This window comes from Alosa alosa, chromosome 12, assembly GCF_017589495.1.
Source record: "Alosa alosa isolate M-15738 ecotype Scorff River chromosome 12, AALO_Geno_1.1, whole genome shotgun sequence".
In the NCBI taxonomy this organism is placed as follows: Eukaryota; Metazoa; Chordata; class Actinopteri; order Clupeiformes; family Clupeidae; genus Alosa; species Alosa alosa.
The window spans coordinates 32,073,027-32,097,178 of NC_063200.1; the positions used below are offsets into that span (position 1 = coordinate 32,073,027).

At 44.8% G+C, this 24,152-nt stretch overlaps 1 protein-coding gene across 3 annotated transcripts in view; it reads right to left on the reverse strand.

Annotated features, from left to right (window-relative positions):
* Positions 1–3,248: 3,248 nt before the first annotated feature.
* Positions 3,249–24,152, reverse strand: part of pbx3a (pre-B-cell leukemia homeobox 3a) — a 46,974-nt gene continuing 26,070 nt past the window's right edge. For 2 of the 3 annotated variants that reach the window (XM_048259651.1, XM_048259650.1), the window contains 9 exons: positions 17,750–17,991; positions 16,653–16,843; positions 15,321–15,456; positions 13,534–13,563; positions 11,838–12,003; positions 11,497–11,574; positions 10,783–10,895; positions 9,414–9,500; positions 3,249–5,560 (listed from right to left, as the gene is read on the reverse strand). In XM_048259651.1, coding sequence (XP_048115608.1) covers positions 5,468–5,560; positions 9,414–9,500; positions 10,783–10,895; positions 11,497–11,574; positions 11,838–12,003; positions 13,534–13,563; positions 15,321–15,456; positions 16,653–16,843; positions 17,750–17,991 — 1,136 coding nt within the window. In that variant the 3' untranslated portion in view covers positions 3,249–5,467. The remainder of the gene's footprint in view (positions 5,561–9,413; positions 9,501–10,782; positions 10,896–11,496; positions 11,575–11,837; positions 12,004–13,533; positions 13,564–15,320; positions 15,457–16,652; positions 16,844–17,749; positions 17,992–24,152) is intronic. The other variant, XM_048259652.1, reaches the window with a different exon arrangement.

Here is a 24,152-nt window from a genome sequence, read left to right on the forward strand (position 1 = left end):
GTGTGTGTGTGTGTGTGTGTGTGTGTGTGTAAGAGAGAGAGAGAGAGAATATGTGATAATATAGTTTAATGTAGTATATAAGATAGTATAATACCTCTTCAACTGTATCTCTTTTGTATTCATCTAATTCTAAGGGTTTTGTACAACAATGCTAATCGACTGTATTCATCATTAAGAAAATCACAACACTCCTAAACACATAGAATTCTTCACAAAAATGCCTCCCCTTAATTCCCAGAGTCTATAGCAACAGGGAACAAAAGTGTTTATATGTAGAAGAGATTCCAGGAGCCTGACAGACATGACTGTTATTTGAAAGGATGGAAAGACTGAGAAACAGAGAGAGGGAGAGAGGGAAAGAGGGAGGGAGGGAGAGATGCACAGAAGAGTGAAAAAAATGCACAACAGTTGACAAGTGAAATCAAACACTAAGTAATTGCTCACAGATGGTAGAAACAAATGGCGGTTGTTGCTGCCGCCCGAAACATGAAATATGAAACGTGAAAGCTGCAGCGGGAGAACGCAGTTTGTCACCTCATCACGGGAAATGATTATTCTTCACACAGATCAGGGCCCCGTGCTCACCCAAGCACTACTCAAGTTTCCTATCGTCACACGGAAATATTCATTCACATTTATTTCACATGCATTTCACCCAAATACAATGTCAGCCATGACAGGTTAAACATTTAAAAAGCTCAGTTGGTGCTTACTGTGACTTACTATTGCCTCTGAATTTAAAAAACTTCCTGAGTCAAAAGCCGTCTTAGTAGCACTATGGAGGGCAACATTTAATATGTCCTTTTGACGTGCTTAGGTGGCTAAAAGTGCTGGTTTCCATAACGTCCACATGGCCTCCTGTAGTCTGTAATTTACATTTCTGGTAATGGTTGCAACGACAGCATACATAGAGCAGACCTCGGCGCAGGGATTTTTATAATTCCCTTGAAATGTCAGCGGTGTTAGAAAAATAATGTATGCTAAATGACTGCGGGCTCAGCGGGCATGCACGCCCCCCAAAATCCCCCACACACACACACACACACACACACACACCCAAAAACACACACACACGCACAGACACACACACACACAACACACACACACACACACACACACACACACACACACACACACACACACACACACACACACACACACACACACACACACACACGCACAGACACACACTGGACAAAACCCAGGCGTCTGGCTGCATGCCAAGCCTTACCATGTTGTGTTTGATTAAACAATACAAATTCACGGATCCCCACCCAGCTACCACATACATGAGTCTTTCTCAAGCATGCCCCTTCCTCCATCTCTCTCCTCCTCCACCTCCTGCTCTCTCCTCCTCTACCTCCTGCTGTTTCTTCTCCTTCTCATGCAGTGCACTAATCTGGGGCAAAACCAAAATGTACTCAATTGTCAGTAGCACTACAACCACCAGCACCACATCAGTGAGTGTCTCCTGGCTGCTGCTGTGTTGTCTGAGAGAGAGAGGTCATTAGTGGCCATCACAGGAAAACAAAAGCAGGGGACTCCAGACAGGTCCTTGCCCGAGGTGGCGAACAGCTTGATCAAAGCCAAACGCGCTCTGTCTCTCTCTCTCTCTCTCTCTCTCTCTCTCTCTCTCTCTCTCTCTGTGTGTGTGTGTGTGTGTGTGTGTGTGTGTGTGCTCCTGACAGAAACTCAACATCAAAATGAATTCGGCCTTAATTCCAGGCATGTGTGGAGAGGCCAATAACACTTCGCTGTCATGAGGGATATCATTTGTAATTATGAAATCTGCCATTTGCATAGCATACTTAATAAACAGGATGGGCATTCATTTTCTATCCGTTGTAAACCAACCTTAAATTTCTTTTTGATGTGGTTGCGTATTGCAGTTATTTGAAACTCAATGTCACATTTATGAGGATATGTTCAATGTCAAAGAGTAAACTGGTGATTAATAATTTACGACCAACCCAGTTTAAATCTTACGCAACTCCCTTAAAACATCACTGGAGTAGATTCAAGCATTTAGAAAGTGATTGGAGCTCTGATGTAAACTAGCAGTAGTTTACATCAGTACCTAAAACAAGGTGAGACCGCTGCAGCACAAAAACACAAAAACAAGTCTGGATCTCTGTATTCCACCCCCCACCCCCCAATCAGGCAGCGGTCCAAGAGAGAGTGAGACACAAAAAACAGGCGGAGAATACATTAAGACTTGAGCGTGATTCCGTGTGATGGGTGAGAAGGCAACTGCTTTAATCTGGGGGCCCGAGTCTCTTCAACCCCCTGGACCCCAAACCCAAATAATCCCACCCCCACCCCAAACACGCGCACACACACACACACACACATTCCCCGCTGCTGCATGCAGGGGCGTTACTGGTCGACTATCTGCACTGTGTCCTCCTAGGGCTCTGAGACGGAGACGAGACCACCAGTATGGTCATTAGCAGTGGGCAGGGGTAGGGGGAAGAGTATTGGCTGAGACAGGTTGTAGCCCGGGGCAATGAGCAGCACAGTGCGGCGCGGCGCGGTGCGTGGAGCGGAGCGGACCACAGCACACCGCTCAGTCTCTCCATCTCACCCTGATCATTAGTGCTTTTCTGCAGTTCTGGCCAGAGGACAGCATCTCTCCCCCACAATCCCATCATGCTCAATAAGCCATGGGTATGACTGTGTGTGTGTGTACGCACGCATGTGTGTGTGAGTGAGCAAGAGAGAGGGGAACTAGGCTGGTAACATTTTTATGACTGTGTCAAGGAGTCCTTGTTAAGATCCATCTTCATGTGTGCAAATGTCATTTCAGCTTGTGCATGTGTGTGTTCGCACAAGATCTGGATATTGTATGATACAAAACTGTCAAGATCCAGGAGTCTAGATAAAGTACAAGCCTGAAGCATTTTGAAATTCGAATTTAAAAGTTAGCAGCAAATGTGTGATAGATTAAGTATGTAAAGCTATTAAATCTTCTTATTGTCAGTTAATTTCAGGCCTCAGTACAAAATACCATGCTGTTCCAGAAAGTATTACAGCAACATAAACGTTTGACTACAAATAATTGTAGCCTTGTTTTTCTGAAAGCCCTCATATGAATCATCATACTGTAAAGTGTGAGCACTAATGAAGTGAAATATGATTTATTGAAATATTTTCTTTTTAGTGTAATGAAAGGCAGAGTCGTCATTGTTTCTGTGGTAACTGTTGTTGGTGACTCAGCAGGCAAGTGACTCAGTTTGCTACAAAAGAGACAACAGTAAAGTAAGTTTATTTGCTTTTTTAAAACTACACAAGAGCTACACAGAGAGGAGTTACTGTCGAGTCCTCTACGTACCGTAGCATGATTAGAAATCAACACAAAACAATTGTCATCTGCCATTAGAATTATCTTTTCATCTTGTCATTTTTTTTCTCGTAAGTTCATCCATTTCCAAATGGTATACAATACAAAGAAAAGAAAAGGAGATACGAAAAAAGAGCTTGAGGAGTGTAAAGTAAGTCTACCCTGTCAAACAGAGCCTGGTATACACATTTGTTTACTGAAAGTCAATGTAATTTGTTTTCTGCTTTCATCAATTATGTTGGGGAGAATAAGTAGCAAAATGAGCAACATTCAAAATGTTCTTCAGTATTTATTTACAACAGTTTCACTGTTCTTCGTTAGTGTAAGAGCAAGCATGCCTGGTGTCATCTCCCTGCTACTGTTGCCTTTTCACACATAGAGTGTCTGCCTTGAAGACAAAAAACTCCCACAATGCATCTGGCATTAATTAACAGGATTAAGACATACACAACATTACATGAATAAACCCTGAAGTAATTACAATACATTAAAAAAAAAGCAGAGAAAAAAAATAATGCACGTGATTACACTGAGAGGTAGTACGTGATCACTCTAAGATTTAGAATGTCAGATATCTAAATGAACTAAATGAGGTTGCCATTTCCAAACATATTTCTGGTACAAACATAAACATTACTGTCAGAAATTTGCTGACAACAGAGTTCAGGGAGTTTATTGTGTACTTTGCGCAAAACACACTTTTGGAATGTGTTCTGTATATACTCTCATAAAGCTAAGACCTGTTCTGGGAATTGCTCTCTTGTGTGAGTGCTGGTTCAAGAGCATGCCACACTGCCTGATCATGTCCTACACATACTGCTAGAGGTAGCTAGACTTTCTTTCTCTCAACAGTCGAGGCATGAAGTAGCTTCAAATGAAGTTTAGGCGAACTTGTTATCTCTCTAAAATAAATGAGGACACCCATTCTGTGGTTTATAACAGTTAAGCAACTAAGGATATTAATTATTCCCATATGAATAACAAGACAAACTTCATAAAACGTCTAACATTTGCTAAATGAATGAGCTGGACAGCCTATTACCCAGCAGAATCTGATTGGAGTATATAAGCTATTCGAGAAGTTGTAGAAGGGTAGAAGTTGCCCAGGCGGTATGAATTTCAGATCTGGTGTATAGTGCTGGTCTATCAAGCGAAATGGATAGTGTAGTCGTCCTTGTTGGCTCACTGGTGATAGTATGTACACAGGTAGGGGAGGTATGGAGCTGGCGAGGCTGTTGATGGGCTTCACAGCAGTGAAATGTGTTGACACCACTTTATTCTTCTTTCTCCAGCCTCCTTCTGAGTGAAAAACATGGGCTCTAACTTGACACGCAACCTCGTTGGAATCGCCAGACCTCAAGACTGACATTGAGAGTCAAATGGAATGTGAGACACTACAAGACAATAGCAATGACAGAATAATAAAATAAAAATAAAAAAAACCTCTGTTGGCAATCAGCAGGTGATTCCAGAAGCATCCGCATGTTCTTGAACCAGAGGCGCAGAGGCTCAGACTCTGTGGGTTACTTCTGCGCTCAACATTGGAGTTCAGGTGATGCCAAGGGTGGTGACAGCTCATTCATATTGTACATTTCTCCAGTCTGGGGCTCATCTTGGTCTTTAGTGTTGGGTGTCGGGGCATGGGGAGTAAAAACAATGTTGGGTTGCAATGCTAATATTAGCCTAACTGGTGGATCTGTGGCCCAAAGAAAAGAAAAAAAATGGTTATGTCTACTTTTAGTCTACATTAAAATCCTCTGCAAAGTCCTTTTCCCTACTGAGTACAGTCTCTTTCCCAAAAGCCGGGAATCATGTAGGACACACATTGTATAAGTAAACTGAAAGTGTCTCAGCAACGTTATGGATCATATCCGCTGGGACATAAAACAGGGGAGCCTCTGCCAAGAACAGTCACAACAGGGGTCCAAAATGGCCGCCAGCGTCCATGTGAGAGCAGGTAGTAGTGTCTAGGAACGCAGCCAATCAGGACACCAGCAGCGCTGGCCAGGCCGGCGGCCCCAGGGAGCTGGCAGCCGACTGGTGTGAGGAGGAGGAGGAGGAGGAGGAGGAGGAAGAGGAGGCCAGGGGTGGGTTGGAGCGGGAACGGGGGCGCTGTGGAGTGGGAGGTCAGTTTGAGGTATCCGAGTGGACGCTGCCCGCCCCCTCTGTGGGCGAGGTCACGGAGGAAGGGGTCGGGGCATCGTGCCATCCTCCATTACCCTGGACAAAAAGAGAGAGAGAGGGGGAGGGATTAAACTTGTCCACTTTTATCATTTAAAAAAAAAGTCAAAAGAAGAGAATAGTAATTTTACCAACTAAAACAAAGTCAAATACAGTAATAAGTAAAAATAAGCAGTACCGGTAATAACAATGTTCTCACTAAAAACAAAATAACATGAAGTACAGACAAAGCTGCAATCCATGCAAAGATAAAAGCTACGATCTCTCCCATGGGAAGCATACATCACACATGGTCACCACATATGCACCATAACAAAACATCACACGCGCACAGTGGGGTTCCACATACAGCTCCATACTGCACACACAGGCACTAATTACATCAGCCTTTGATCCTGCCAGAACATCTTAGAACACGTCAGGCCTTTAGTGAAAGACAGCAGCAGCACATTCTGACTGCGTGGACTGTGTGGCATCCGGCTGAAGTGCTGAGGGCGAAGAATGCCCCCGTACGGTCGGGGACCTGACATCAGCAGGGCGAGTCTCTCACTCGTGTGTTTGCTCCAGCACGCTGTTTATGAGAGGCGAGAGGCAACGCGTGCTGGCATCTCTGCTGTGGCTTGTCGCAGCGTATCTTCATGCAGGACGACCGGCGAGGGAGCTGTGAGGGTGTGGGGGGAACGCTAAGCGCCTCTGACGGGTGAGGGCTTTTTCAACCCCTCCCCTCTTCTCTAACCCCCTACCCTGTTATCAGAAGGGCAGCACAAACACTCCTCTGACCCAGTGTAAACACATGGATGGGATACATGAAGTCATTTTGGAATATATATATATGACGTATTTCCCACACAACCCTCTGACCCATCAGCTGACCCAATGTAAACACATGGAGGGGTATATAAAGTGTAAAATCATCAGAATATATTTATAGGACGTATTTCCCATAGGAAAGGAAGGAGTTGCATTTAAGTGCTACATTTTACCGCATTCACAATCTTTGAAAATGTGACTAGTACGTACACATATCAATTAGGGGGAGGCTTTTTAGAGCGCTGGTCTGAGATTGCATGTCCGCGTTTGCTTTGTGTGATGCGGAGCACTGATGACTAACATGTCTGGCTCATACCTCCACAGGGTTCAAGCCCATGATCGTGGCGAAGGCGATGGAAACCAGCCCTTCTCCCAAGGACATGAGCCGCCATGATTGCCACAGTAGCTTTGCTTCAAGGCTTTGAGATGGAGGTTTATCTTGTCCTCGGTTACATGTGTGTGTATGGCTAAGTCTGCTGTCATGTACTTTGATGATCATTTTTAAGGCCTATCTCTTCCTTCTCACTGAGGGTATGCTACTGAAGTGGGTTTGGTGTGCATCTATGCCATGACCTAAATAAGAACTGAAAGCATTAAGAACACTCTGTGTGTGTGTGTGTGTGTGTGTGTGTATCTGTGTGTATGCAGATGTGTGTGACTGAAACAAAGACTGTGTATATACTGTGTGTATGTGTGCATGTGTATGTGAGTGAGTGTGTAGAATTGTGCTTGTGCTTGTGTGTGTGTGGGGGGCCAGAGTGCGAGAGCGAGATGGAAAGTGCGTGGCGCTGCACTTTGAGGCGGCCCAAGGATGCCACATAGCCTCTGCTCTCCCTCAGGGTGCACCCCCCCTCCTCCTCCTCCTCCTCCTCCTCCTCCACTCCACCAAAGCCAGAATGACACCTTGCTGTGCGGACGCCTCCGCCGGCTCCTGTTTATGCCTCTGTCTGCCCGTCGCTTTGTCGCTCTGCCTGTTCTTTTTCATCGCCTGTGAAAACAGCTGACTGATCCGATTCTCTCGCCGCGGACGCTCCGGCTCTCACACCGCATTACTCAGCACGCTGTCACGTCCGCAAGCGACGGCCAACAACACTTTCCAGTTTCTCCAACTGTCACGTGGTGACATCATCCATCCAACACGCTAATATTTAAGAGTTCTGTTTTTGCGTAGGTTGGTACAACATGGTTTGGGAAATGAAAAATAAAAAATAAATAAAAAAGTGATAAATTGTAATGAATTGCTATTTTGAAAGGAGTGGAATATCAAGTGGTTTTATTACATAATGAATAACGTTCAAGCTGAAGTATGTGAAATATTCTGTCTACGCATAGACATGCATATCTAATGGCTTTCATAAGCCAGCCTTATTAAACAGCCTTGGTAGACAGAGATTTCCCTTTGATGTTTCTCTGCTAGCGTTAGCTTTTAACCACTTTGAAACTGAAAGCAAGAGATTGGGCCTTAAGGATATCAATCAAACAAGAGAGTGCAGGTGATTGGACTGTCAGCGACGCAGGGGAGGGAGAAACATGAATGTTTGTTTTAAGACCTCTGCCTAGCACTCATCTAATTATCAAGTTTTGAACACCGCCTCTTAACTGTCATGAGGAACAACAGATGGAGAGACCTTCAGCGCTTAGTCACGAACCATACACTAATTCCCTCTGTTTAGAAACGCTGGTGTGCATAAGAGATAGAGTGAGGAAGAGAGAGAGAGAGAGAGAAAGAGAAAGAGAGAGAAAGAACAAATACGCGTATGAATCTATAAAGATCCTCAAAAAGCAATCACCATCACTTCTTCTGCTGGAGTGCAGACAGCGAATCATAATATTTCACTCCGCCGGCATTAAGGGAGTGGACTGTCAGGGATCCTCTCCCCTGCTCGATATTGCCCCCCTCAAATAAATTAATCTCTGGCACGGGGGGCCTCCAGATCGGCTGTGTTATAAAGGATGGGGGGGTGGCTGACTTATCGGTCCTCATCAGGAATGCCGCTGTTCACATCTGTACAAGGCTGCAGGCTATTCCAGTTTCATATTTCATTATGCTGATAAGGAAATTGACTGCAAATTCTCTTGCAGAGGCGTCTCAAAGCGCCTCAATGAAAACAGAGATACCATGCTGCACAGAGGAGAGAGAGAGAGAGAGAGAGAGAGAGAGAGAGAGAGAGAGAGAGAGAGAGAGAGCGACATCCCGGTTTGCGGGGCTATTACAGGCCTGCATCTCAGCAATGGAAAATGAAATGTGTTTGCTTTTTTTCTCTTCTTGTTTAAATGGAATGTGTGAGTTTTGTGTGTGTGTGTGTGTGTAAGAGCGAAAGTGTGTGTGTGTGTGTGTCTGTGTTTGTCACTGTGTATGTGTGTGTGTGTGTGTGTGTGTGTGTGTGTGTGTGTGAGTGTGCGAGCGCAGCCGTATTAATATGAAACCATACATTTATCTTTGCCTTTTCAGAGGCTGCCGTCACGTCTGCCGGCCTTAATCTCTCCTGTCGGATTTTTGCTCCACTGCAAAAGCGGTTTGATCAAACTGGCGGCTGGCTGAATGGCGGAGGGAGGCCTGGCATGGAGAGATTACCCTCTCTCTCTCTCTCTCCGACAAACACACACACACACACACACATGTACACACACACACACTCTTGCACAGTGTCACACCTCCAAAAAGACTGCTTCGAAATGGTCCTAAGCTCCCTGCCCCTTTTTTAAACAGACACACAGTGGGTGCCTGCGCCTTGCTCATAACTGCCCCTGCCATGGCACCAGAAATGCTGGGCAGCCATCAAGTCCTGTATTTCCCTTTCAATATAACAATAAATAATTCTGCTCTGACAAAAGCACAATTGGTTTTCTTGGAGTAAAACCACTCATTTCCATAAGCCTCCATTTAACGAGCACTTCCACTCAAAGAAAACTCCAGAACAGCCTATTTTCACTTTTCAGGAAATGAAACAAAGCTCTACTTTAAAAATAAATAGATGAATAAAACAGAAAAAGGATAAAGGATAGGGTCACATCCTTCTGTTTTGGCAGCAAGGACGTTCTATGGGGAGATATCTGTGTCAACGCTGGACTGAGCTCTTACATTTAGACCGTGCGGACTGTAGAGATGACCTCGCAGGCCGTCATTGTATCCGACCGCCTGGCTGATAGCATGACGTATGGTATCCCCCTGAAGCCAGATGAAGAGAATGAGAGAGAGAGAAGGGAGAGAGAGAGAGAGAGAGAGAGAGAGAGAGAGAAGGGAGAGAGAGAGAGAGAGAGAGAGAGAAGGGAGAGAGAGAAAGGAAGAGAGAGAGAGAGAGAGAGAGAGAGAGAGAAGGTGAGTCAAAGAGAAAATTATACATGAAATGGCTAGCTCCTATCACAAACTGCTATAGATTATGCAGCAGGTTCAGCTTCATACTGGTTGCTGTAAAGGTTCTTCACAGGCTCTTCTAAGAATTAACATGTGCAGTCATTGAGATAATTAATTGGAGTTACCCAATACAAAACACAATGATACAAAACAACATAATAAAAGCATAGACTAGAATTCCATCATTTTAATTGAAAACATAATTGTAATACAATATAATTGTATCCCCTGATACAAAAGCTCCAGATATGACTAACCACTCGTGTGGTTCACACACACAAACACACACACACACAAACACTTATGTCAATCCTACACACTACACACATCACCTGTCAACCAGCTGACAGCTTACGCTGGTTCATGACAGGAATGATGAACTGCCATAAACGCTGTTTGTCTTGGAGCCTGATTTAAACTATTCCATATGTGGTCTCCACTGTTATGACAATTCATTTACTGCTCAACATGAGTATAAATATACAGTGTGATTCATCAGGTTGACACACAGCCTTGACAGTGTGTTAGTAGTGTTCAGATCAATGTCCAAGACTGGGAAATCTGGTCTGTGAATGGTTCTCGGATTGATGAAAATGTGTTGAAAATACAAGTAGGAAAAGCCAAGTGTCAGGTATAAATGTGATCAAGCCAAACAAGGCAAGCCAAATTGCTGACCATGTCACTGATCTCATGAGATCAGAGCAGACCAGTCAAAAACACAAAAGGCTATATAAAGAGATTGGTCTAGTCCTCTCTGTTCAGGTTACTGTGCTGTAGGTATGCACAGTAACTCAAGCACAAGCATTAAACCCAATATATATATAATGCATTTCACACTCACACAAACAATGACAACATTTTTCATTTAATCTCAAAATGGAAACAAGACCTCAGAGACAAAAGCAGCTTTTCTGGACACAATAATGCAGACATCCTAAGCTGCATATTTTGTATCATAAACTACATCTCTCATTTGCCCTTCCTTTTGTAATGTCTTGAGACTCAAACAAGCACATGTCCTAAAGCCATGTAAGCTTCTTTTGCCCTCTTGCCCCCACACTTCTTCTGCCTCTTTGCCCCTCCGCATGTCTCCTACCTGCGACTGCACACCAGCTCCCACCTGAGCCCCCGCGTAGGAGGCCCCATTGAGCCCCTGCATGCTCATGAACATGTCCCCCGAGTTTGGGAGGCTAAAGGAGCCAGAGGAACCTGGAGAGCGGAGCAGAGAGAGAGAGAGAGAGAGAGAGAGAGAGAGAGAGAGAGAGAGAGAGAGAGAGAGAGAAAAGAGAGAGCGAGAGAGAAAGAGAAAGAGAGAGACAGAGGCAGCTGAGAAACAGTCACAGAGCAGCGTGCATCAGAGCACATGCAAGAGAAACATATAACTCATGCACATGATTATACTGCATTGATTTCTTACATGCTTACTCAATAAACACATGCAGAAAGAGTCCAAACTTTTAAAAAATGTATGTGTCAAAATGCATGTATTCAGTGGTTATATTTCTTCCTTCATTGTATATTTAGACTAATTGAAAGTCGTTTTAGTGAAGCATATTCAGACCGATGTTGGCTATTAAAAAACCATGCACGTAGTTAAATGTTAATCTGAAAAAGTGAAAAGTGAGAAAGGGAACTGAGATGAGAGCGTGGTGACACAGGCTGAGTAATCTCCTGACATCACGTAAACATGGGACTTGCCAACACAGCTCTAGCCTGGCACACGGATCATGACTCATGAATAAATGTTAATGTCAAAATGGGATTTTATTTTTGTTTGTTTGTTTTTTAAAATAAGATATGTGGTAGGTACCAGTGAACATGTTGGGTAAAAGTGAGTTTTTGCTCTCTGTGGCATCCATCTGAAACTCCTCATCTTTCATCTGGAACCCTGGGTGGGAGAAAACGGAGCACTTCAAAAATCTCTCTCTGCTTCTCTTTACATGCGCAAACTCAAAGAACTCTAAAGCTTTTAGAGCTCCTTCTGCTTCTATTAAAAAAAACAAACCCAACGGAAGGACATTCCTCGTCCTTGAGATCTAGGAAGGTACATGTAAACTCCATCTGCTACTTTTACTCATTTGTGGATATCTCATCGGTATGGTATTCTGGAGGATATGAAGTGGTTTACTGTGGTCATTTCCAGGGTCTTACCGGAGTTGGGTGTGGTGGGAGAGTCGGCCTGGCTATTCTGCACGGCGGCGGCTACAGCATGGGCGGCATTCACGGCGGTCTTGGCAGCGTAGAGGTTGGCCTCTTCCTGGAACTTCCCGATGTTCTTCTTGTAGCGGATCCGCTTGTTTCCAAACCAGTTGGACACCTGCGGAAGGGGAGCGAGTGGAGAGAGGGGAGGAGAGAGGGGGAGGAGGGAGGAGGAGGAGGGAGGAGGGGGGGGGGCAGCAGGCAGGTAGGTGGGTGGATTTGGAGAGTTGGAGGGTGGGGGTGGGGGAAAGAGGGAGAGACAGTGGGGGGTGGGTGGGAGAAAGAGGTCAGAGCACAGCTCTCATTGAGATGATTGATGGGTCTGGAGTTCCAGCTTGGACCTCTAGACGATCAACAAAGCGGTGGGTATATTTGTAAATGGAAGCATACAGACAGCACAACGCCATGCATATACCTCACAGTAGAGGTACTAGCATCGGGTTGCACTCCAGACAGGAAATCAATACATCAAGCGTCGCTTCCGTAACAGGTTTTCATTTACACACAAAAAAAATATGCAAAACATAAACATGATGCAGGATGCCTCGATCTGAGGGGGGAATAACATCAGTGCAGCAGAATGGCGTGCGCTCAGGGATGGGGGTACATGAGGCGTGGGGGTCCATGGTCCATGAGCTGGAACGCATTCAAAGCCGTCCAGGTTTTTTTTTTTTTTTTTTTAAAGATCTGTCTGACACAAAACTGGATTACGACCAAGTCATTTTTTTCAGCCTGAATAAAACGCGCAAATGTTTTTCCTGACAGAATTTAAGAAAAGGAAATGAAAATGTTTTCTCTTTTTTCTGCTACAGATACACTTTTTTTCATACTACACCTCTAAAGTGACTGTAATTTATTGTCCAGAACCCAGACAGTCAGAGGTCTGATTCTGTCCACTGCCCCAGCATGTAAGAAAAATATAACTCCAGACTCCGGCAAGGACCACAAGGCCAACCAAAGCATTACAGGGAAACAGTAAAGCTGTCCTCAGCGGGCCTATATCATCAATGTGGCTGAGAGACTGAGGGGGCCTCAATAGTCTCACTGGAGCTGTTCCGTGAACTCATATACACTGAAGGCTCTGTTCCTACACAGACAGGTCAGTGAATTATACAACTCTACACAACAACGGCTCCCTGGGATGCCTGAAGGGTGATGCTTCTGTGATATAGCGTAACAATGGCTGCATGTATAGGCCATGTAAATGTTCATTTGAAATATCCTATGCGGCTGTTGCCATGGATATTGTTTTATGTGCGACACGGCACCTGTTCTGAGCTACAACATCGTAAAAACATGCAACGCTGAACTGCAAGTACTTATAAGATGATGACCCTGTAAAGATTATGCAGCAACCTTCATATCAATCTACAGTACACTGTGCATACTGGTAACAAGTCATTAGTTCATAATTACTTTATTAAATCACTATAACCACTTATGCGATGTCATGCTTCAGTGTATGTAAGCGTCTATTCTAAAAACACACACACACACACACATATACACATACACACGGCAGCTGAGGTCTGCGTGTATGACCACACGCTCACATGACAGCAAGACGTCTGGGGTGGGAGGGGGGAATGGGGATGGGGGAGTTGTAAACAGACAAGAGGAGAACAAGGACGAGAGTAGCTCAACATACCTGTGACACTGTGATGGTGCTCCCCACGCCCTGAGGGCAGAAAAGAAGGGGGCTTTTTTACAGAATACGACTCTCTGCACAACAGGCCTGCACAACTTACTCCCACAAGCCCCTCCCTGCCCCCCAAAAAAAAAAAAAAAAAGAAAAAAGCACACGAGAGACAGCAGCCAAATCAAATAAACAAAAAACAAACGAATAAATAAAAACCCCTGGTCAGCCTGTTCACTACGTTCATGGTGGCAGCGTTCACTAGAGCTTTGTGTCAGTTTTGCAGGTACCGTGTCGCACTGTCAAGACGGATTTAAACAAGCAGGATGAACTGTGTGGGTTTTTTTTCCCCTAGCGCTTAACTCTCCGTTAGAGGGTATCGAGTTAAGTGTTGACGTGACTATGTTTCAGATCACTTTAGGCCCTTTAACAGATTTTTTCGTGCCAAAATGTGCCAAATGCAGGAAGTCCGGGCTAGCGAGTGAAGCTGAAAAAAATGCTAACGTTTGCCATTTTGCGAAGCCTTTCTGTACTCTCACGGTAGGAAGTGAAGGGGTGAAGAGTGCCAATAACCGCAGCCTAATGCATGGCGTGGAGTGGTCTGCCATATCCATTACTTTAGACTTTCAAATGTCATTTCTACATTATAAATGTATTTGACTACAAGCCAATTCAGTGAATTTATTGCCAAAATACTTACAATTAGTGGGCAATTGGATTAAGTCATTCCTTACTAAAGGATTGAGGGAGACTTTAAATTAATCAAGTAAAGTATTTATTTGGCGATGGGTGTTGGGGTTGGGATATGTGAGGTAAACAAACAAACAAACAAACAAACAAACAAAAAAGACCAGCGATAAAACAGGTTCAATCCCACATGTTCCCCTGCACGGTCTGAGCTTCTCCGAGTTTCGGGACGAGATAGAGAGAGAGAGAGAGAAAGGGAGAGAGAAAGAGACGAAGGGCCGTCTAACGAATGCTCCATCCAGAACGTCACGCTCCAGTTAGAGTGGATTTCAGCACTGTCACAGTGTCACAGTGAGCCCCAGCTAACCACACTCGACAGACGAGGATGACGCATGCAGGGGGTGGAGGGGTGGGGTGGATGGAGGGCAGGTGGGAGGGGGAGGAAGAGAGAGGGATGAAGGTGGTGTCTGTGTGTGTGTGTGTGTGTGTGTGTGTGTGTGTGTGTGTGTGTGTGTGTGTGTGTGTGTTTGTGTGTGTGTGTGTGTGTGTGTGTGCTGGGGAGGGAGGGAGGTGAGGAGCACCAGAAAGAGGCCTAGCGGCAAAACTGATGTCATTTCCCTGGCAAGAGAAACCCCAGCCGGAAATGTTTATCTTTTTTCGCTCGGCAGCTGGGAAGCGTTCTTGCCAAAAACTGTCATGAGTCAGGTAAGACCCGCCAACCCCCACCCGAAACTGTACTCCCACCACCCACTGCATCAAAATAAAGCAAACAGGATGGACACCACTCACTTATACAACAACTGCACTGCTTAGCAACCCACAGTACAGCAAATGGATACATTTATCCTTAATTGCACTCCCTGGAAAACTAAATTACCACCACAAACATGTAATATATTTTCCATTCAGGCCACAAATTAGATGCATATGTCTGAAGACATATGGATGCGACTCAGTGTTTGTGGATATTTCAAAACTAAGTCCACCTCTAAGCTAGCCAGTCCCATTCTCAAGATCTGTACTGTGTGCTATCCCTGTGTCCATCCTGTTGATTTTATTTGGTTGTCCTTTGACGTCTGCAGGCCCCAGGGCTGAGAGTGGCGTCCACCCACCTGAGAGACGGTGATTTGGCACTTCTTGGCCAGCTCCTCTTTGGCCTCCTCGCTGGGGTACGGGTTGCTCAGGTGAGAGTAGAAGTACTCGTTCAGGATCTCTGTGGCCTGCTTGCTGAAGTTCCGTCTTTTTCTCCTGAGTGCATGAAAAAGACCTGGAGGTTAGAATACTGGGAAATGGCTTTAATGACATGAAATGTTGGATTAATAACATGACAGATTGCCACGTCTTAATCGGCATTATCAAGCGGGTTGACAAGAGTTACTATAGGGTGGTAAGGGAGACATTAAACTTGCTTTTGTTTTCCCTTACACTTGACCTTTTATTGTAAATGTACATTCACACATTCCTATATGGATCCTTAGTTGTCATCTAACTTGCTTTTAGGCAAAAATGTGTCATCACTTCTCTATTTCTTAGCAGGCTTATGTGATATATAATCATCATAGCAGTACAAAGATTATTTATTTATGTTGGTGATTTTTATCTCCTCAACTAAAATCTCAGTCTGATGTCTCATTGCTCCTAGTTGGTCTGCCCTCACATGCTGTTTTCTTGCAGTGCATATATGCTGCACAGAGTAGCCTCCTTTCAAGATGGCCATGTTCATAACACTTTCATTGCCAAAGTTGCACCTGTATTCATTTGGATGCCCATTTCTAAGCAAACGTGCATCTCAACTGGACTCCACCATCAGTGCTAATTGTTGGTAAGACGGCAGTAATTAGTGACTGAATGTGCTCGAAGATTGGCCAGCAGAATCCCATTGCTGTTATTCATTATCAACAGTTCTGATTTCAGCGATTTTCTGTGCCATTCGCTGTGAGCCGGGGCTGCTCACTTTTATTGCGCTCTGCTTACCTTTCGGCCCGTGCAAGCGAGGCATTCGCAAAATAGCTTCATGCCTAATTTGGCGCAGCCTAACGTGGCCCACACTCCCGCCACCCAACCGGCACTAATTGGAAAAGCCCAAATGCCCCCAAACTACCTCGGAGTCGGACAAAAGAGTTGCGCTCTCAAAGAATTCGTCCCGGGCCCAGCCGAGCGGAACCTCATCACAATAACACAGTCGCGTATAAAAATACTCTGTCATAAAAACTGATAAAACAGAGCGGCACTCGCAAGCACAGAGATATGGCAGCTCTGCAGGTGTTTCTCTGTGTTAGATCATTCTATTATTCACACACAGACACACACATGTGGAGACACACACACACACACACATGTGCGTGCAAGCACACACACACACGCACATGCATGAGCACTCTCACACACACAAACATACAGACACAGACACACACACACACACACACACACACACACACACACACCTGGCATCGAGGAAGCGTGAGCGCAGGATCATGACGGCCTCACAGGTGCTCTGTTTGAGCTGCATCTGGATGGAGCTGAACTTGCGGTGGATGATGCCCACCATGCGCTCGATCTCTTTCGGGGAGATGGGCCGCGTGCGTGACTGCTCCCGCAGCAGGTTCATCACGTGGGTGGTGAACTCATTACACGCCTGCAAAGACAACCACAACGCCACACACCACAGCAGCATTAGAATAAACCTGTGTGCTGCTTTCATCTTACCATGCAACAAGATCAGGGAAACGCATAGGGGCATATACGGTTGCACATGTATACCATGCTATATATAAACCATGCAATTCATTAAAAATGTAATGCAATATGTGTGCAAACAGTATACACATTCATTAATTAATGGCATTGCATAAAACATGGATGCAGTGTAGTGTGTCAACTGGGTTTCGTCGACATGTAAGTAAGTGGATTCTCTGGCTTGTTAAGTCAGCAAAATGCGCAGACCACTTCTATTTAGTAAACAGCACAAATAGCTCAGCCTACCAAAAGCCTGTAACAAAAGGACTAAAGCCAATGACACTTGATCAGCTTTTTTTGTGCAAACCCTTTATCCTAAGAGTAACTGCAGGGGGCATTTGGCTATCTGTTCACTTGGGGATCACTTGAACTCATTAAGTGGCTAAGTGAAATTCATTCCAAGTATTTACATTTGGGTAATTAACAATCTGGGGCCAGCCTCGAGGAGGAGGCAATCAGTCTAAGCAAAGCGGTTTATCGTAAAGCAATGAGATGTTGCTCCACGCTGGAGTGCAATGCCAATAGAAACCAAACAAGTTTGTTTCTCTGGCTTTTCACCCCTTGCATTCCTTTTGACATATCACAATACACTTAATTACACTATTAATTGGAGTCAAAACAAAAGTTGAACCAGTAAAATGCAAAGCAAAATCAAATTCTTATCCGTTGTGTGTTGGTAGTAGGGGGAGGATACGCCACTAAGAAGGTAAAACAGCAGTATAGATGTCTGCCATCACAATACAGTGTCCCAGTAAGAAGCTCAAATGGTCACAAAAAGTTGGTGTTCGTGAGAGGCCTTCCTCACCTGTTCGTACTTCTCCAGTTCGGTGTGGTAGATCTGTCTGATCTGAGTGAGCTTGGCGCGGTAGTCCGAGTGCTCCACTGAGTTGTCCACTCCTCCACCCACGGCAGCGGCAGCAGCTGCAGCTGCGGCCGAGGCGCTTCCCTTCTCCGGGCCCGAGACCCCCTCCGCCAGCAGCATGTTGTCCAGACGCATGAGCTGCGGGTCTGGAGGGTCGTCCTCCTGGGCGCCACGGATACTAAGACCTAGAGAGGGGTGAGAAAGAGAGCTCGCTTGACTACAAGTTTGACCAAATCTTATTACAAGAATGAACTTAAAACAAATGTGTGGAAAACAACACAACTTGCGTTGTTTTTTTAACACATCTCTGTGTCCAGATAGAGACACCACATACGTTTTAAGTGTGCAGGAATTTCCACACGGCGGTGGATCATAAGATAGAGTCATTGGGCAAGCAATAGGTTGCTGGGTCAAGCCATATGTAATGTAATGCAACACATACTGTATCATAAATCCAAAACATCAACCAAACTCAAATCCACAAAACCCTCCTGTGCATAAAAGCCCACTGTAGTACATATCAAGTAGCAGCACATAGTAGATAGCACTTTTGTGCACCTAATATAAAGCAGGGCAAAAGCCATAAGAATAGTCATTTTCTCACACAAACCATTAGTGTCCTTGCATGTTGTTAACCCTTAATGTTCTGACAGCAAAGACAGCGCTTATCTGCTGCGTGAGAGGTTACAGCCACCATCAACTCTAAACTCCCAGATGCACGGCCTCCTCTCTGTCCAGCCAAAGCTAACAGTGGGCAGAGAGCGAGACAGCGCGACATGGACAGAGGGCTCTAGAGCCGCAGCGCTGTTCATCTGAGGACGATCGACAGTGGCGGGTCCCTCGTCGGACGCACAGAGGCAACGAGAGCGATGTCACCACGCTCCAGTGGCCGCCAGCCGCGAATCAGCGCCCAAGCCGAGACATGGTGTCCCTTTTTCCACGCCAGCGCATTTCTCTGCGCTGTCCTTCGCCCACAAATCTGCCAGGCGCTGGAGTCCGAACGCACTGGCATTAGTTTGGGCGCCAGCAAGAGGACGCATTTCAGCTGGTTTTGCTTGGTTAGCAAAATAGCTACAGTAAAAAACATGGCCTCTTTATAATGCTTTTTGATGGGTGAAATTGTCTTCCCCCAAGAGATCAATTGTTTTAATATTTGAAATACCTTAGTTAACAACAATGCAACGCACAGTTCATAACAACTTCTAACGTGACTGCCTGCATAACTTTCCTGATGGCGCCGATCTTTCATTCCAAGTGGCGCGAATCCTAACCATGCCAAACTGAGGCCTATCATCTCGCTCATGTCACGCCTGTCAGACCACAGCACCTTCCCTCATTCCCACGCATCAAAAAGAGAGAGAGAAAAAATCATTGGGAGGAACTGCTTTTCACCCCGACATTAATCCGAGCAGTCAGGCCCGAAACTGCAAATAAAGTGATGTCGGGAGGAGAGGAGCCGCCACCTCACCTCCCTTACCGTCCGGATCAATAAAACCAATGGCTGCTCACGCACATGACTCCACATTCATTCATCAAAGGCAATTCCATGCCATTTTGAGCGGCTTGTTTGCATACACAGAGCTCCACAGATCGGTAGTCCCATCCAGTCCTCATCAGTCTATGCCAGAGCGGCCAGGATCCATTTACCAATAAGCGTCACATGGTACAGTGACTTCAGACGTTAACTAGATAGCAATTCGCTTGAGGTCGCAAGAGCTTAAAGGTGTTTTTTTTACATACACTTGACCTCCAAAATCATTCAAGTTAGAAGAACTGTCAGTCAAAGTTAATGATGAGTTAATAGATGACAATTCCGATTATGAAAAATAATGTTTATGTTTTATATATGTGTATGTTGTATGTAAGGAAAACCCTAACACCAAACTATAAAATGTGCACATAATTGAATTTGAATCTGTTTGCACAGAAAGGAAGTTGGCCATCTTGACCATGCGCACTGACTTTAAGGGAACTAATTTGAATCCACAATACGCACGGCGTATGGCTACCGTGCTTTGGAAACCCTATGGTGGAAACCATGCAATGAGAACAGGCGGTGATGATGACAATACTTGCTAATTTATTGACACGTCAGACAGCGCAACATAGCAGAAATCAGTTTAGTAATTTGTAGCATGTTATTCAATATTAATGAAACATGAGGGCCGTTGACTTGAGTAGGTTGAAGTGTGTCGTCTGTGATTTTTATAAGTTTCATAGAAACTTTAAACGAATTAATGCACTGAGAACATTCTTGTCTGTACACTGACCCACTGGTGCTTGTGTGTAATGTGGTGTTGAGAGGTATCAAATTAGCTTAATGTTTTGGCCAGTTCATCACTGGTAAATTAGCATTTGTCGTCATTGTTGTTGCATGTCGTTATTGCATTGCGAAGTGCGTGTCATACAAATTAGAACCCTACGTTTGTTTGTGATTATCCATGAGATGCCCTTGGACACATTGAAAGTCAGACTAGATACAGCCTATTTCATGCGCTAAATTTTCAAGGGCAAACAAGATGCTCTTCCAGTAAGCCATGTGATATAGCAATCCCAGAAAAGGTTATAATGGATGTTTCTGACATACTGAATCAGGACGAGAGTGAGGATTACATGTTGCATTCTATCGTGTTTGCTTGCTATTCATTTGGCAGTATTGACACATCTAATCCACAAATTCATATTTTGTGAAAGCCGTTTGCTTCATGTCACTGTATCGTGTGAAAAGGATGCATCAAGGGAGATGGTTGTGATTGAATGAGTGGAGCTCATAACTACAGTAAATGAACAGATCAGAGCACTCAGGGGCACAGGAAATGAAAGCAAGCATAAACCCTCTCTTCCTTCCTCCAATCCACTCTCCATCCCTCCCTCCCTCTCAGGATTGAACTGGACTGGTGATGGAGACGCATTCATGAACCTGACACATTTAGACATTTGAGACATAACAACACAGTGCTAGGAAAGGGAGATGGTTTGTGTGTGTGTGTGTGTGTGCGTGTGTTTCATAGACAGGAGAGGTTAAAGATTTGAAATAATCCAAGTGTTCACAGGCCTTGTGTCTGATGTTAGTGTGAGGAGAGCTTTAGGGAAGGGGATCTGGAAAATCTAACAGCGCGTTGAAACACATGAAAAAAATACCCAGTGATGACTGTTTCTTCTCTCGTGTGCACTCTACACCTTTTTCTTCCTCCCCCTGCATCCCCCTGTCTTTCTCTCTAATCCACCATCTCTTCTTCACTCTTTCTTTCCCTCCTTTCTGCCCCCCCCCTCCCTCCCTCTGTTTCTTCCTCGCCTCACTTTTATCTCCTTCATTATGTCTCGCTCGGTTTCATTTTTAGCACACTCATCTTAAGGCAAAGGTAGCGTCATTCCTTATTCAGACCCCAGGCATAAAATGTTAATTCAGCACCTCTTGAGTCTGGTGATATACCCACGGGCAAATCCTCTCTCTACATCCCCCTCCTCCCCTCCACACACACACACACACACACACACACACACACACACACACACACACACACACGCAAAGACACACACACGCACACACACTCCCTCCCCTCAGCTCCAGCTTCCACACATTCACAGCAGGCCTAATTAACAGACAGGAGAACGAGCACGAGCGGGTCATTCAGAAGCAGGGGGCTAGCGCTAACAGCAAACAGCGAGGAGAGCATGGGAACACTTCACACACACACACACACACACACATACACATGCTCATACATACATGCTTATTCACACGGCCTACACACACACACACACACACGCTAATACATACAGCCTACACACACACACAAACACACACGAACGTACTCACTAATGTGTGCACATTTACAACATGTGAAGATCAGCTACCACACTCAAACAAAAGGTATGAGTGCTGAGCTTTAAAAAAACTGCACACACAGACACACACACATACACACACACACACACAGACATAAATGCACAATGTAATTTGGCTCTGCGTGTCTGCTCAGATGAGCTACGGTACTGCATATGAAGATATGAATAATTCCTCATGGGGAACGATATGCAGATTCTTTTGTGTTAACAATCTTATTGTTTCAATCCTTCATGAATGAACAGTGGACCAGTGCAGCCTCTCTCTCTCTCTCTCTGCATGTGTGTGTGTGTGTGAGAGAGAGAGAGAGAAACACACAGCATTTGTGCATATGAACATATTCAAATTCAAATTTGAAAGTGCTTTGGCCTAACAAATAATGCATTTGCATTGCCAAAGCAATCATACATAAATATGTATAGAACAGAATATCTTAATGGCTGTCGACTTACATAAATTTAATTTATATGCATATATATTTCTAAGTAGTTGAGAAGAAATCAATCTGTGTGTTTATGTATATGAGAGCCTGTTTATCTGTGTGAGCTTGCTTGTGTTAAAGCACATGTGTATTCGTATGTGTGTGGGAACGAGTGTGTGAATAATGTGTATACCTCGTGTGAATATTGTGTATACCTCCAACATCGCCTCAGTGTGTTGCAGAAAACCCCTTACAGTCCATCACGTCGATCTGGCTGTGTGGTGTATTCACACAAACTACATCCACACGTTGACTCACACTCACACATACCACCCCAGAGGGCATGTAGCTTTCTGTCTTTCTCTCTCTCTCTCTCTGATAAAGAGAAATATGACTCCTATTTGGAGCAGGCCTTTGCCTCCGGTCTCTGAAACAGATCTTACACCAATAGCACTCAGCCGGCTATGGACTAGCCCATCTGAGTCAATTACAGGGAGTCCAAGTAAAACATGGCCGTCAAAAAAACAAGAGGGGATGTCTGTAACAGACAAGACATAAACTTTGACACATGTACTTAATAATACCACATATCACCAATATTAAATATTTTCACAATCATTTCCTGATCTTCCTGATTAAGGTTATTAATGCTACTATGTGTATTTTTTCATGCTCCTTTTCATCATTCAATTCCCACACAAAAACAACACAATATTGATTGTCATCCACCTCTCCCTTTGTTTGTATTTGTTCATCTTTGCTGTACTATAAGACAAAAGTAGCAGTGGCCGGGTCAGGAAGAGGGTTTCCCAGCAGCTTCCTTTTTTCTAGAGAACCAAACCTACAAACATTTGACAATTAACCCACCACTGCAGAGCCCAGTGTGGCTGACATTCAAATTTGTCTCCCTGTCAGTGGCAGACCGGGTCAATAAAATAACATACAACACCTTTAATTGTTTTATATGTCATTACTCCCACAGCGTCTGAAAGCCTCAACCACTTCACACAGTGCTCCATAGACCACAGCAGTGCTTCGGATTAAATCTGGGGGTCGACAGGTCCCATCACACCGAGAGACGGCGAAAGGGGCTCCCCTCAGAAGACATCACCTTTAATGAGCTCCCTGGTGTCAGTCATCGAGCAGGAACATCAGATGCCCTCACAACCCTCTGACCCCTGACATTTGACCTCTGGCATGAGCTGCTGGCCTCACTCTCCCTCTGGTGCAGGCGTGTCAGTGTCCACTGGCATTAGACGTCCTGTACAAAGATATGTCAGATCACTGCATACTGCACAGACAGCACAATAAGGCGGTGGACCTCCCCCATACAAAACAATAGATATGAGAAATGAGGGGAAAAGGGAGGAGCAAGAAGGGGGGATAGAAAATAGGAGAGGAGGAGAGAGAGGAATATACATTAGATAAATCTCTCTCTATTTCTCTTACACTATCTGCTAGGCTATTCAATTTCTCCCTACATATTTACACAAATATCCCATAATGCCTCAGCTTGACTGTAGCTCTTAAGATTAGTCCAGGTGAATATGATCATCATTACATATGCATCACATATGCATTTCTTTAAAATGCACATTCCTTCATTTAGAAGCTATCCCCTGAAGCCAAGTGCACCCTCTGCTTAATGCATAGGTCTGTCGCCATGAATAGGTTTCTCATTCATTTGCCATAAAGTGGCCACTTGACCTTCAGTAAAATATCATCGTTGAGTGTGGCGCCTGGAGCTAGCGCTCGCATCCGCGGACCGGTGCTATCTCGGGTCAAATGGAGCATGTCATTCACAAATAACCGCCATTTTCTCCCCTCTCAGGACGGAGACCTTTAACAGCTCTGCCGTTAGCAGCAGGTATTAGCTTTCAGGGCCCATGGGAGAAACTCTGTGTGCGTTAAAATGGAGGTGAAATAGTGAGCAGCGGTGGGGGTTTTTTTCCCACCTGACAACAGGGGCTATTTTCTGTGCAAAAAAAAAAAAACACACACACAACAAAACAAAACACATGTTTGCGAAAATGAGACGTGCAACCAAAAGGGCTTTCTTCTGACGACCTGACGGAGGA